Below are 13,706 nucleotides of genomic sequence, written 5' to 3' on the forward strand. Positions count from 1 at the left end.
CATGAAATTTCCAAAATCGAAAATTTTTTTTGATGCCAAAACTCTTAAAACTGCATAAAACATCGAAATTTAGTGTCATCTCAAAAAAAAATTTTTTTGAAAAAATCAACTTTCTGGGACTTAGAAAAATTTTCATATTTTTTCTAAGTCCCAAAAAGTCGATTTTTTCCAAAAAATTTTTTTTCGAGATGACACTAAATCTCGACGTTTCATGCAATTCTAAGCCTTTTGGCATCAAAATTTTTTTTTCGATTTTGAAAATTTCATGTACTCCCCCCTATGGTGATTTTTCAAGATATATGAAAATTTCACTAAGTGGACTAAGAAGGCTTTTTTTAGATTAGCATCATTGTTCTCATACAAATAGGCAACGCAAATGTCAAGCACTAGTTTGGAAAAATGATGCTGACTGTGTGACATAAACACTGAAGCATGCTTTTGTGAACTACTCGAGTCAATCTGAATCAATTGGCGTCTAAAATTATTTAATAAATGTATGAAACATATTTTCATGAGACTGTTATGAAAGAAGAGAAAGGCATTATCACACCACTAGGTGGATTAAGAAGGGTTTTTATTATTTATTTCCAACTGAGCTTAACTGTAAAAATTGTTCTTCAGATTGGAAGTTTTTAACTATTATGTTTCTCTAAACCGTGAACTCAAACATAAAATATAACTAACTCACCTCACGGTCTCTCATAGTCTATATTTTTTACAATTGACGCAAACATTATCCGAAATACAATAAAATTAACGTAATTGCTTTCGGACGAGAACGAATGGAGAAACACTTGTTATCTTATGAGTCGTCCATACTCGAATGTTCACCGCTTTTATTTCTATTAATATACTAGGGGAGGATGTTCGGTTGTCGGCACCCCACCGTAACTTTTTACAGAAAGCAGATAGCGTCATTCCGACAAATGTCACGTGTGTGTAATAGCAGCACGGTCTTTTTTGCCGAATACCAAAGCAAACAGACGCTTGTACTTTTTGCTGCGCTCGTCTAAAGACTTTTTACAGACTTTAGTATTACCTGGCATCTCTGGTGAAATGCCAAACATGGACAACTTGACGGCTGCAATATATCCGCCATATAAGTAAAAACTTTGGTTCTCTGGTTCTTTCTGGTTTGTCCAAGTCAAGGAAAATTTATTTTAATGCACTGATTTTTACCATTAAACGTTACTTAGTAGATAAAAAGCCAATAAATTCGACTGCAGCAACGTATTCAATCCCGCGAAGCCGGTGAAAGACCGGCCAAATCAACACCAAAGGCGCCACCATCCAAATCATTGCTCAAGAGAGCCAAGGCGAAGTCACCATCAGACAATGAAGACTTTTATCCAAATCGCCTCCTGTAATATCCAACTAGCTAAGGATTTTATTCACGCTTTTCTTCCCAATTTGCAGTTAGCTTGACGGTCTCCGTGTCTCGTAAAATGCCTCCAATTTTTTCGCGGCGATGCCGTAATCTCTCTCCCGTCGTCGTCGTTCGTCGTCCGCCACCTGTCAAAGTCCAAGATGATTCGTTATAAAGGTGAGGACATATACGTATGATGTAGAACCCTACATCCCTACCTTTATTTAAAATGATTCAGAGCAACGATACAATGTTAATAAGTAACAAAATCCTGCAATCGAGCAGGTTCCGTTTTAGTTCGCTTAGATCTTGTTGGTGCTAGGTCCTTGATTACGTCACCTGTTCTGTGATCAGATTTCTTCAAGTTATCTTCCTCCTTTGACTTGTTACCGGATCCATCGATTTCGACTATCTCTTTTGGAATTACTTTAAGATGAGCTGCGCTTCTTCTGAACTCTTTACAAGAGGAAGAGGCACGAATGGTTACATCTGTTCCACTCTTTTCCAATACCACATATTCTTCAGGAGAAAAATCAGAACTTAACTTGATGTCTTTTTTTGTACGCTTGGCTAAAACATGATCACCAACTTGGATGTTACTTGGGCAAGCCTTACGTCGGCGGTCGGCATAAACCCTTCCTTTTTCTTTTTGAATTTGGTCATAATCTCTTACTTCTTCATAATCCACAACGGAAGGAATACTGGGTAATTTCGTTCTCAACCGCCGTCCGAACATTAGTTCTGCTGGTGCTTTTCCTGTAGTAGGATGAACTGCTGAGTGATACGTTAGTAAGTAGACCCATAGTTCTTTCCGCCAATCATGTCCCAATTCTTGTGCGATCCAGAGCCGCTTTAATATGGACCTGTTTTGTCGCTCCACTTCCCCATTCATTTGGGGCCAGTATGGAATAGTACTATCCAGATGTATGCCTTGTTCTTCACAAAAATTACGAAATTCGTCAGACACAAATTGCGGACCGTTGTCTGCTTGGAAATAGTTAGGTATCCCGTATCGAGAGAAAATGATCAAAAGTTGATCGATAGTAGATGATGTTGTAATATCGCGCATTTCAACGACTTCTAAATAGCGGCTGTAATAGTCGACGCATACAAGCAGATAATCGCCGTCTGGAAGAGGCCCGAGGAAGTCGATAGCAATTTGTTCCCACGGTCGAGAAGGAAATTCTTTCCGAACCATGGGCTCAGGTGGATTAGGTGCAGATACGAGCATACATCCACGACAAGTTTCCACAAACCTTTCGATTTGTTGGTCCATTTTGGGCCACCACACGTTCGAGCGTAAATGGGCTTTCATCATTTTGATGCCAGCATGTCCCTCATGCGCAAGAAGTATGACTCTTTGTCGCAGCTGTTCAGGTACGATGATCCGATCGCCCCTTATAAGCACATCGCCGACAAAACATAGTTCTGAGGAAATCATCTTGTAGCATAACGGTAGATCGTCAGTTATACCAGAGCTTATAGCTTCTTTCACTTGTTTTGTAACCGCATCCTCTTTGCTCGCGGTCACAATTTCTTCCCACTTCAAAGCAATTGTGGTTGCAACTGAAGATATTATTTCTCTAACAGTCAATTCTTCTGCTTCATCAAATGGCTTTGGAACCAGCGTGGAGAGTCTCGAGAAAACATCAGCTATATTTGTGTGCCCCGGAATGTGGAGTACCGTGTACTTGAAACTTTGAAGGCGTCGCACCCACCGTTCAATGCGCGCACATGGGCGGGAGGCGGGAGAAAACAAGAACGTCAGTGCCTTGCAATCGGTTAGCAGTGTGAACTCTCTACCTAACAGGTAATGCTGAAACTTTTCTACACTCCACACTAGTGACAGAGCCTCCTTCTCCGTCTGACAATATCTTTTCTCGGTATCGGTAAGTGACTTTGAAGCGTAACAAACAACTCTAGATTCTCCACACTTGTTAGTTTGGATTAGAATATCACCCAAGGCATTTGGGCTACGTCCGCATATACCGATGTTTCATCCTGTATATTAAAAAATCCCAGACTACTGACCTCCGACATGGCTTGTTTTACTTTATTGAATGCATTCTCCTCAGCATTTTCCCATCGGAATTTACACCCTTTTTGGGTTAACTTCCTCAAAGGCTCATCGAAATTCCTTAATTGCATCACGTTTAATTTCTGAAGGCATTATTCCTCTCGGTGAGAAATTATGTCCCAGAAATTCTAACTCAGTAACGCGAATTTTACATTTTTCCCAGTTGAGCACAATTCCTTTCTCCTTGAATCTCTGAAGAACCTTTCCCAACCGTACATCATGTTCTTCGATTGTACTGCCCTCGACTCCAACGTCATCGAGGTACCAGTAGGTACCTTCACAATCTGCAAGCATTTCATCCATGGTACGCTGGAAAATTTCGGGAGCGGATACTAATCCGAACGGCAACCTTTTGAATCGATAAAGCCCTCTGTGGGTGATGAAAGTTGTAATGTCTCTTGTTTCTTCGTCCAGCTCAAGAAGGAAAAAGGCATCTTTCACGTCCAAAACACTCCAAACCTTGCCTTTGCCAATCTTGGAGAGAACGTCTTCAATCACTGGCATTGGATGCCGATCGCGAATGGCCGCTTGGTTAACACGTCGCAAATCTACACACAGTCTTATGGATCCGTTCGCCTTATTTGCTACTACTAATGGGATACCCAAGTCGCTGGACCCTTTTTAACCTCGATGATGTCTCGTCGCAACAATTCATCCAACTTCTCGGTAACAATCTTTTCGAGTGGAAATGGTATACGTCGTAATGGTTGAAAAACTGGTGACACCTTTGGATCCATTTGTACGTGAACTTGTACTCCTTTGATCTTTGGAAACATGATTGTATTTCCGAACCTTCCTCAATCTCGTTCACTTCTAATCCAATCTTCAAAATGCCGAGCTTTTTCGAAGTGGTGTCGCCCAATAGATTCCTTTGACCGCTCTGAACAACGTAAAACGTATCTTCAGTGGCTCGCTTCCCGACCTCGATAACTGCATTAAAAGTTCCCAAAATCGAAAGTGGTTCGCTATTTCCATATGCTTTGAGGATTCTGTTGCTTCCTTTTTCGCATTTGGAAATGGTAATCTGCCTGGCTTTCATCATTTCCCAGGTCTCGGTAGTGATGATGTTCACATCCGAGCCGGAATCAATGAAAACTTCGATTGAAACACCACCAATCTTGCATTGGAACACATTGTCTTGGTTTCCTGTATGAAATGTATAGTAAATCTTCTTAGCGGATAACTCGTCTTTTTGTACATCGCACCGCATCATCGTATCCAAATTTTCGATAGTTTGCACTTTTTTCTTAAGTGAAGAATTTCTCGAATCGGACGGTCGTTGTCTACACACCTTCTCAAAATGACATCGGCGGCATTGTTGATCTTTGGCCGGACATGTAGTTGCCTTCGCGATATGACCGTGCTTTCCACAAGCGTAGCACAGAACTTCACTCTCTCTTTTGGATGCATGGTACGGGCTATTAGCAAACCGTTTGATAATCCGTTCCTGTTGACGGTTCTGTTTTCTTTTCGACCTTTACCTTGCAAACCTCTACCTGCCCTCCATCGGTACTTGTTCCAGTCCTAAACTCCTTTTCTTGTAGGCGTACACTCTCAAACGAAGCTCCCAGAACCTCAATATCTGAAAGCGACTGGTCCTTTTCAAGAATCTTTCGTCGTAATTCCTGTGAGTTGCATCCCTCCACGATTACGTCAATTAGTATAATTTCTTCGAGAACCTTACGAATTTCAGTCGAATACTTTTCGAGTCCACAATCCATCAACTGTTGACGTAAGTGTAATACGAAGTGAGAAAATCGTTCCTGATTACCTTGCTTCATGTTTCTTAGCTTGTGTCTTTCTAAAACGTCCTGGCTGCTAGGCTTAAAATACGCGTCTAGCCGGTCGACAGCTACGTCATACCAGCGCTTCTCAATCATCACCAGCGGAAAATTCTCTGTCCCTTCCAAACTTTTAAAGACCTTCTGCAACTGAGGCCCACCAACGTGAAGCATTTTGGAGCGCATAATCTTCTGGTCCGTTATCTGATACGAATCGAAGTAAAATTCCAGAGAATCTCTCCATTCACGCCATTCTTTTCCCAATTTGCAGCTCTCGATTTGCTCACACCGAAACATTGGTATTGGCCTACTTTCGTCCATCTGAAATAACAGAAAAAACATGTTCGTCGATCACTATGTCACCATTTACCAAATCTTTCACAGCATAGACCAAATAAGATAATGAGATATGCACTGCTACTATAACTGTAATCCTCTGGTAGTTCATACTCATACCGCACTGAACGGTACAACGTAGTTCTCTGCTACGGTTCGATTAGATCAGGCTCCCTGCACAGAGACAACGGAACGTAGTTCCACACTACGATTTACCTATACCGTACATGCACCCTGCATTGACGGCTCAACGCAGCTCCCTGCTACGGTTGGATTAGATCAGGCTCCCTGCACTGAAACAACGAAACGTAGTTCCCCACTACGATTTACCTATACCGTACATGCACCCTGCATTGACGGCTCAACGCAGCTCCCTGCTACGGTTGGATTAGATCAGGCTCCCTGCACTGAAACAACGAAACGTAGTTCTCCACTACGATTCACCTATACCGAACATGTACCCCACACTGAACGGCTCAAAACTGTTTCCTGCTACGATATAACTGAATCAGCAGCAAAAAACGCACTGAAACAAAACGGAAACCTTCATGTTTATACGAGCTCTATTTTGATTTTCCTGCTTGGACCCAGGGCTGAGCACCAAGAAACACCGAAACTCAATCGAAGCTCCTGAAGACGCATGGCTTCTATAAGCACAAATTTATTTGTATATTTTACCTTTACTTGATATTTTCCGATCGTCGCCAAATGTAATATCCAACTAGCTAAGGATTTTATTCACGCTTTTCTTCCCAATTTGCAGTTAGCTTGACGGTCTCCGTATCTCGTAAAATGCCTCCAATCTTTTCGCGGCGATGCCGTAATCTCTCTCCCGTCGTCGTCGTTCGTCGTCCGCCACCTGTCAAAGTCCAAGATGATTCGTTATAAAGGTGAGGACATATACGTATGATGTAGAACCCTACACCTCCGAAAAGAATAAATTCCGTTTTTTCTTTGAATAATTGCAGTCTTTACTCATATTCTTCCATTTTTAGCGAAATTTCTTGAGGTGCCGGTAACCGAACACCTTTTATGAAATTACCAAAATTTATCACTTTACTAAAATGATATGAAGATTTTTCCAATCGATTGAATTAACTTAGTTACTTATTCAGTTGTTAGGTAGGGACTTTAGCTTTCTATTGATGTATATATGTCCGCATAATGTGCACTTAGTCAGAAGTTATAAGCCTAAAAGAAAAAGGGTGCCGGTAACCGAACACTTTCCCCAACAACCAGGTGCGTTACATCAAGTCATGACGTTGAACGAAAGGCGTACACAATACTAACGATACATTCGGTTATTCATTAACATTGTAATAGTGCTGACGTAACAGCTTAATATTTACCAAATCTGTTACACTTTCTGACAAATACTATTGAAATTGACAACTCGAACCATTTTCAGTTTAACTAAACGGTCATCAAATAATGTATTACTGAACAGAATGTGGGACGTTCGACCAAGTAAGTTAACTGTGTACATTTTGAATTTGTGAAACACATGTCGTTGTTCACTGAATCCACTTGTGAAGTGTTTTGCTGGATTAAAGCTTATTTCGTGCAAACGAGCATTTAAAATAGGTGTACTGTGTTCCATTTCCATTCGTCAACAATTGTTTATACTTGTATTCTTTTCCGAGGAACAAGCGTTCAAACCAATATCAACAAAAATGAACATATAACAGTACTGGCATCGAGCGAGTGGAATCATTGAAAAGCGTCAATAGACTAATCTGTGCACCCGCGTTTCTGGTTGTCTTGATATATCGTTTTATGTATTGAATTGGATTTTGTGTGGAGACTTTTGTCGGTACAAAAGAAGTCGGCATACTCTACTGTATCCACGATTAGTTAATGGCGCTGTCGAACTGAAGTTGTTTGGTTTCCGTGCTTGCTATCCTTTTGTTCTGGTTGTTATAGTGAATTTCGTTTATTACTTGACTAAATCGTATCTAATACTTATGATGGAAAATCCGGAAGAAGTTCTGCAGCTTCTGGAACGTTTTACCAAACTAAAACAAAAGGAAATTCCTCGGGAGCTAGATGACTATCTTGGCTTCGTTGCTCGCACCGGGGACACCGTCTATCGCTGGGCAGTTGTGAAACAACTCATCCGGACCAAGCTGATTTATGTGATAACAGATTTTTACGTCAACACTCCGAGTATTGCCGGTAAGATAAAAAAAAACTGGTCCAGTTTAGTAAATTTCGTGCGATTGTCAAACATATTTCCTCTTTCAGATTTACCACAGTGTCCTAATGTTGACCCATTTAACTACGAACAAATGAGAAAAACTTTGATTGATCGACTTGATTCTTTCAACTCGGCCCCATTCACCGTGCAGCGAATCTGCGAACTATTAACGGAACCACGCAAGCAGTACACAAGAATTGACAAGTTTATGAGAGCAGTGGAGAAAAATATTTTAGGTATTGTGGAGCTCTTGTTAAAAATTGCACTGGCACCGTCTCCATATAAAAAAAAATCCATCCGTTTTTCCTGTAGACAGAGTTGACTTTGAAAGAGAGTCCGAAGCAAGTTGATAACTAACGTCAAAGAAATCGCATTTCGGCTTAGCTAGTAGATCAGCACTGAATGTAAATTCAGTTAGTCTTACTTATTTTTCGCCCTTTTTATTTCATCAAGGAAAAAAACTTTATTTCGCACTATCACTATTCAGAATCAGTCTAGCATAAAACACCTAAATCTTAAACTAAATTTTACATAATCATTCATCCAGTTGTTGTCCTAAGAGATGCAGCTGCTGCCGAATAACTTTTCCGGCTGCATTGCGTGGAATTTCCTTTACAAATCTTACTCCAGCGGCAAGTTGCTTGTATTTAACGACTCGGTTCTTCACATGTTCAACGATCGTCTTTTCGCTCAAGCTATGCTCCTGCTTGAGCACTACATAAGCCCTTGGAAGTTCACCGGCCGTTTCATCCGCTACACCAGCAACGGCCACATCCGAAATCTCTGGCAGTTCCATGATCAAGTTTTCCAACTCCGTTGGTGAAACCTGCAAAAGAACCAAATATAATTATACTGTTTCATTTTTTTTTTGCTTGTTTTCAACAGTTGTCAGTACACAGGAACCTGGAAGGAGACGCTATGATAGTGAGAATGGTGATTCTCTGGATTCTATCGTCAACGGTGATCTGGAAGTGAACGTCGACATTGAGATGGACAACGAAGCATTCGGTATTGAATCAAACGAAATTGGTCCACACGCACCGGTCTCGCCGTCTTCATCCTTGTCGTCAGCAACATCATCGTTATCAGTAACTACAGTTATAAAGTTATCTGACACGGAAATATCTCCGGAAGAAAACATGATAGTTTCGAAGTCACTGACTGATATCCAAGAATCGGAGAAGAGTCCCGAGGCTGATATTGCAGAAACCGAGACACATGATTTGAATAGTGCTGGAGAATCTGCCATCGATAGTGAACCGATCACAACGGAATCTACTATGGCTTCCACAAACGACGAAAATAGTTCAAACCATGAAGCCACTTCCAGTTTGGAAGAAACTGCTCCACTAAACGGTGACGGTGAGGTGAAAGAAGAAACTATTGTACCAGATGCAAAAGTTGATCCTGTTCCTCAAACTGCTGATGAATGCGATGGTGTTGAATCCGTTGCTAAAGTCGCAACGCCGGAACCGGATTCAACTGAATCGGTCGACAGTAGTAACACTGACAATCCTCAGCCTCCAGCGCTGGAATGTCTTTCTTCAAATAATGCTCTCAACAAAGAAAAATCCGCAGATGATTATCAAGCTGTAACCGGAGTTGAGAACGATGACGCTGCAGAGGAACCAACCGAGGACGACGGACAACCACAGGCAAAGTTAGCAAAACTTTCATCTGATCTAGATGACGACAAAACAGTGGACCTGAAGGAGACTTCATTGTCAGTTGAGCCAGAAATAATCACCGAACAGAATAACTGTGAGATTAATTCGGACTCAGCAACGAACTTGGCCGAAAGTAATATTAGTGCTGATTCTGAGTCGTCTTCTGCGAGCTCGAATGGCACGATTCCTAATTTGACTGAACAACTTGCGGCAACGGAATGTCCTCCGGAAGCTGAAGAGTCTACGCCAAATGAAGTAGACAACAAACCTAGTGTAGATGAGATTACGAGTGAAGCGGAACCGCTGACTGAAGTACTTCCTGACGTCCATGCCAGTGAGGAACTACCCACAGAAGCAACAACTGTACTGCCTTCGGACACTATTGCTTTGAAACCGGCTGACGTGAACCATGAAGCGCCTGTGGTTGCTACAACGGACGAAATGGAAACCGTTAGCTCTACGATGGTTCCGGAGAATGAGATGGCCACCGACGAGGAAGAATCAACTCCTAAACTGATTGATGCGGTAGTTCCAATGGCGGCAGACGTTCCCGAATCCGCAAAAGCCGACGACAATGCTATGGATGTAGACGAGTCCAGTGTGGAACCAATGGACCAATAGAAATTTAGCTTTAGACGAGAATTTGCACTCACATTAGATGTTAGTACTGCTATAACAATGTTTTGTTTTTATTTAACTGCTGCAGCTTACCGAAGAACTCAAATCATTAAAACCTGCTGTAATTATTTGACTAAAAAGTACGTGTTTAAGTAATAATAAATGCCATTTGGCAATGGTACACCTCACCTGGTTGCCTTTGACTTTGATCAGTTCCTTTGTTCGGTCAACAATATAGAAGAATCCGTCCTGGTCGTAATAAGCCACATCGCCGGTATGAAGCCATCCGTTCGAATCCAACGTCTCCCTGGTTGCTTGCTCGTTATTGAGATACCCCTTCATGATCTGTGGACCTCTGAGTAGGAGCTCACCTGTCTGGTGCGCTCCGAGGTTACTTCCATCCACCAATGAAACTATTTTGGCCTGGGTATTTGGATACAATTGTCCGCAAGTTCCCACTTTGGACAAGTCATACTTGTGCGGGGTACAGAGTGTCACCGGTGAGCTTTCGGTCATTCCATATCCTTGGGCAATTTCCACATCTCGACCACCGCATTTCTGTTTAAACTTTTCCTGAAGCTGGATTGAGGCTGCCGCAGCCCCTACTAGGATTGCGTCCACACTGGATAGGTGATCGGTTGTTACCTTTGGATGAGTGGCCAGAAACAGCATCAACGAGGGAACGACAAACAGGAACTTTGGGCGAAATTCAATCAAACACTGGATGTAATCCTCAGGTATGAATCTGTGGAATGGAAAATGTGATTAGTTATGGTGTGTCTGATGATTCTGATGATGATTTTACTAAACTGGTATTATCAAAACTATCCTATCATATTTTATACAAGAATATTGATTTGTGCCGTTCCGTTTTGAGTGTGAAAATAATTTCTTCCCGCCAAAGTTTTTCTTAGGTGGCGTTTTTTTTTTTGTATTTTAAGGGATTTAATTTCAAGCGATATTTTGAGTTGTCGTCCTTCCGTTAAGTAGGAGAAGCATCGAAACTTCCTATCATCGCATACACTATTCTTTTTTCTTCCCCGATGAAAAGATGTATATTATCATTTTCAAGATACCATCTCCCGAGTGTAGGGGCTAAGAATAGTCAGAAGATTAAAGGGCATAAAGAGAGTTGGGAAAAGTGAAAATAATTCGTAAACACGATATGGAAGAGGAAAAGAATCGGAGCAAGCTTGCGATTGGCTTTGAACAACCGTGATGCGTACGATTTCTCTAGACACGGCACTGAGCAATTCGTATCAGTTGCTTGATTAAAACATGAGCCGATAAAATAAGTAGTTCAGAAGAAATACAGATCACGTGAAGAAAAAGAAGTAAACTGGAACATCAACCCGAAGTGCTTTGAAAAAAAAATATAACTGCTCTAGCACGGGTGGATAATCTTAGAGACATTACCAGATTGACGTGAATTCGAATAGAATTGACACAGTAAAGTAGTTTTGTTCCACCCACAAAGCAAATGTTTGGTCGATCTGCATTGCGTGTTTAAACGTTTTTGGTAAGTAGCGTAAAATTCGCGTCTGTTTAGCGAATTCTATTGAACAGTTCAATATAAACTGCTAACGCATTGATAAGTTGAAGACGAAATGTCAAAAAACAGTATATTTTTTTTGCCTTTCTCATATAGAAAGATGACTGGAACGATTTTCACGAAATTAGAATCAAACGAAAGGTTTTCTGGTTGCATACAAAATCCTTGAACTTTTACAGGATCCTACTTCCGGATCCGGAGGTGAATAAGCAAAAAATGAAAAAAAACTCATACATCATCACGAATTGAATTTTAGCTCCATTATGGCTAATATATTTCTAATGAAAAGCCGGGATCTGGGATTCACGTCGAAAAAATTCCGCGAAAAAATATCAGTTAACTTGGTGCTTGAAACTGTAAAAAGTTCAGAAAAGAATCATACTGTTGGCTCTCGTGAATCTACCACCGTGAGATCCGCAGAACATACCGACATCCTTGTAAAGTAGCGCTCAAATGAGCCTAAGTTTGTTGAAATCGATTCAGCCTATCATCGCGCGCACGAATTTGACATTTATCCGCCCTACTTCTATATACGAGATTCGATGCGGACTCGTATGAGGGCGCCATATTCGCAAAAAAGGATGTTGCCAAAGATTTTTTCGAAAAATATGAGAGCTGGATATCTTGTTACTATGATGTCTTTGCTATCATGGAGGTTGTGGGTGGTTTCCGTTTTCTTTTTGTTTTCCTTGTTCATCGCTGTCTTGAGCTCGTTGGTTATTGCTGTAGATGCGCCTCGTCATTGATTACAGGTGATAGTTGGTTTGATGGTGAAAGTGTTTTTGAATGCTGCGTTCACTAGTTACCGTTGTTGAGCGGTTGACCTTGTCTTTGGTTTAAGATGTTTTTTTTCGCAGTGTCGGTGCAGGGTAGTGAGCAGGTTGTTTAAAAAACTGACATTTAATTAACTGATTCTCAAAGGTAATCAGTGATTTACAAGTATTTCTTGACCACAAATTACATAAGACGGAATTGCATTATTCAGTCGCATACGTAACACTCGCACGCCATTCCGGATACCGGGAAAAATATCCAACATACACTGAAGTCTTTTTTTTATGCGAACTTACGTACCGCATAAAAAAAGCGTAAAAAAAATTACCGATAACTCTGAAAATTCGCATAAAAAACCGCATAACTCTGAAACTTTTCTCCCCTCGCACTGACAACTTCAACGAGAGCTCTTCTCTTTCACATTTATACACCACTGTTGTGTAAAGTGTGCACGCATCATGAGTGCGTTTGTTTATTTCCTTTTACCTCTTCCACTGAATCGCACCAAAGTGCTAGAGCATTAGCTAATAAATTCTCTGAGGTGGATGCAGATACTTTCACAGAGGTGGACACGCCGGTGAGCACTCTGCTGTATGGTTTTCGCAGATGAAGCGTGGACACGCAAAATCAGCAAAATAAAACAATTTATCGTAAAATTTTCGGTTTTCCTTGCAAATTTTTCATAGCAAGGCCAGAACTACTCTGTATTAATTGAAGTTCACAGAAGTGTTCGCTCACAATCACGCGCCAGTGGTCACTAGGGTGTATTTAGACGAGAGCGCGTGTGAGCGATTCATGCGAAGAGAATGTGTTTCACTCGCGCCAGCTGCTTTAACCACAAGCACACACTCAAATGCTGTCTATTCGACACTGAGAAGAAGTGCGCTTTCCTCTTTGTGCGGTGCTTCGTTTTTTGCATCCTCGGTGTGGCAAAAATCTGACTCTAGCGTGTATCACTCTGGTGAAATGCCATCTCTGCTCGTTGTTAACCGAAGCGAATGCAATTGAATCTTTTTCATGTGTAAACATAATGTACACAGAATTAGACGCCTTGTTAAATTGAATCTCACTTACATCATCAACATCTAGATGTATTCGTTCTTTTAACGTTTGCTGCTGGTCTAATTGTGCAGCGTTTGAAATTAACACAAATTGAAATTGGTCTAGTAGACCAAGTTTCTGGATTTTGTAATTCGTATTCGTCCATGCGTATACTCTATTGTTTACTACACTGTCGTTTCGAACGCAAGCAATTTTTTACTGTGTCGGATGAGATGCAAACACGAACTGAGCCTGAAATTATTGATATCGATTCAACCATATCCGAGAAAATTGAGC

The 13,706-nt window shown here is 41.1% G+C and overlaps 3 protein-coding genes across 4 annotated transcripts in view; 1 reads left to right on the top strand and 2 right to left on the bottom strand.

Annotated features, from left to right (window-relative positions):
- Positions 1–1,275: 1,275 nt before the first annotated feature.
- On the bottom strand, positions 1,276–6,477 carry LOC131430740 (uncharacterized protein K02A2.6-like). The gene is made up of 2 exons (XM_058595934.1): positions 6,239–6,477; positions 1,276–5,545 (listed from the first exon to the last, which is right to left on the bottom strand). The coding sequence occupies exon 2, from the start codon at positions 2,805–2,807 to the stop codon at positions 1,620–1,622; it is 1,188 nt and encodes a 395-aa protein (XP_058451917.1). The 5' UTR covers positions 2,808–5,545; positions 6,239–6,477; the 3' UTR covers positions 1,276–1,619.
- A 944-nt stretch (positions 6,478–7,421) lies between these two features.
- On the top strand, positions 7,422–10,230 carry LOC131428367 (serine/threonine-protein phosphatase 4 regulatory subunit 2-like). Its single transcript, XM_058592277.1, has 3 exons — positions 7,422–7,735; positions 7,805–7,993; positions 8,643–10,230. The coding sequence occupies exons 1-3, from the start codon at positions 7,525–7,527 to the stop codon at positions 10,043–10,045; spliced, it is 1,803 nt and encodes a 600-aa protein (XP_058448260.1). The 5' UTR covers positions 7,422–7,524; the 3' UTR covers positions 10,046–10,230.
- LOC131428368 (probable 4-coumarate--CoA ligase 1) overlaps positions 8,182–13,706 on the bottom strand; it is a 286,060-nt gene continuing 280,535 nt past the window's right edge. For both annotated transcript variants that reach the window (XM_058592278.1, XM_058592280.1), the window contains exons 5-6: positions 10,232–10,787; positions 8,182–8,583 (exon numbers count right to left, since the gene is read on the bottom strand). In XM_058592278.1, the coding sequence (XP_058448261.1) occupies positions 8,293–8,583; positions 10,232–10,787 (847 nt within the window). In that variant the 3' untranslated portion in view covers positions 8,182–8,292. The remainder of the gene's footprint in view (positions 8,584–10,231; positions 10,788–13,706) is intronic.

The sequence above is a fragment of the Malaya genurostris genome, chromosome 2, assembly GCF_030247185.1.
Source record: "Malaya genurostris strain Urasoe2022 chromosome 2, Malgen_1.1, whole genome shotgun sequence".
Taxonomy (NCBI): domain Eukaryota; kingdom Metazoa; phylum Arthropoda; class Insecta; order Diptera; family Culicidae; genus Malaya; species Malaya genurostris.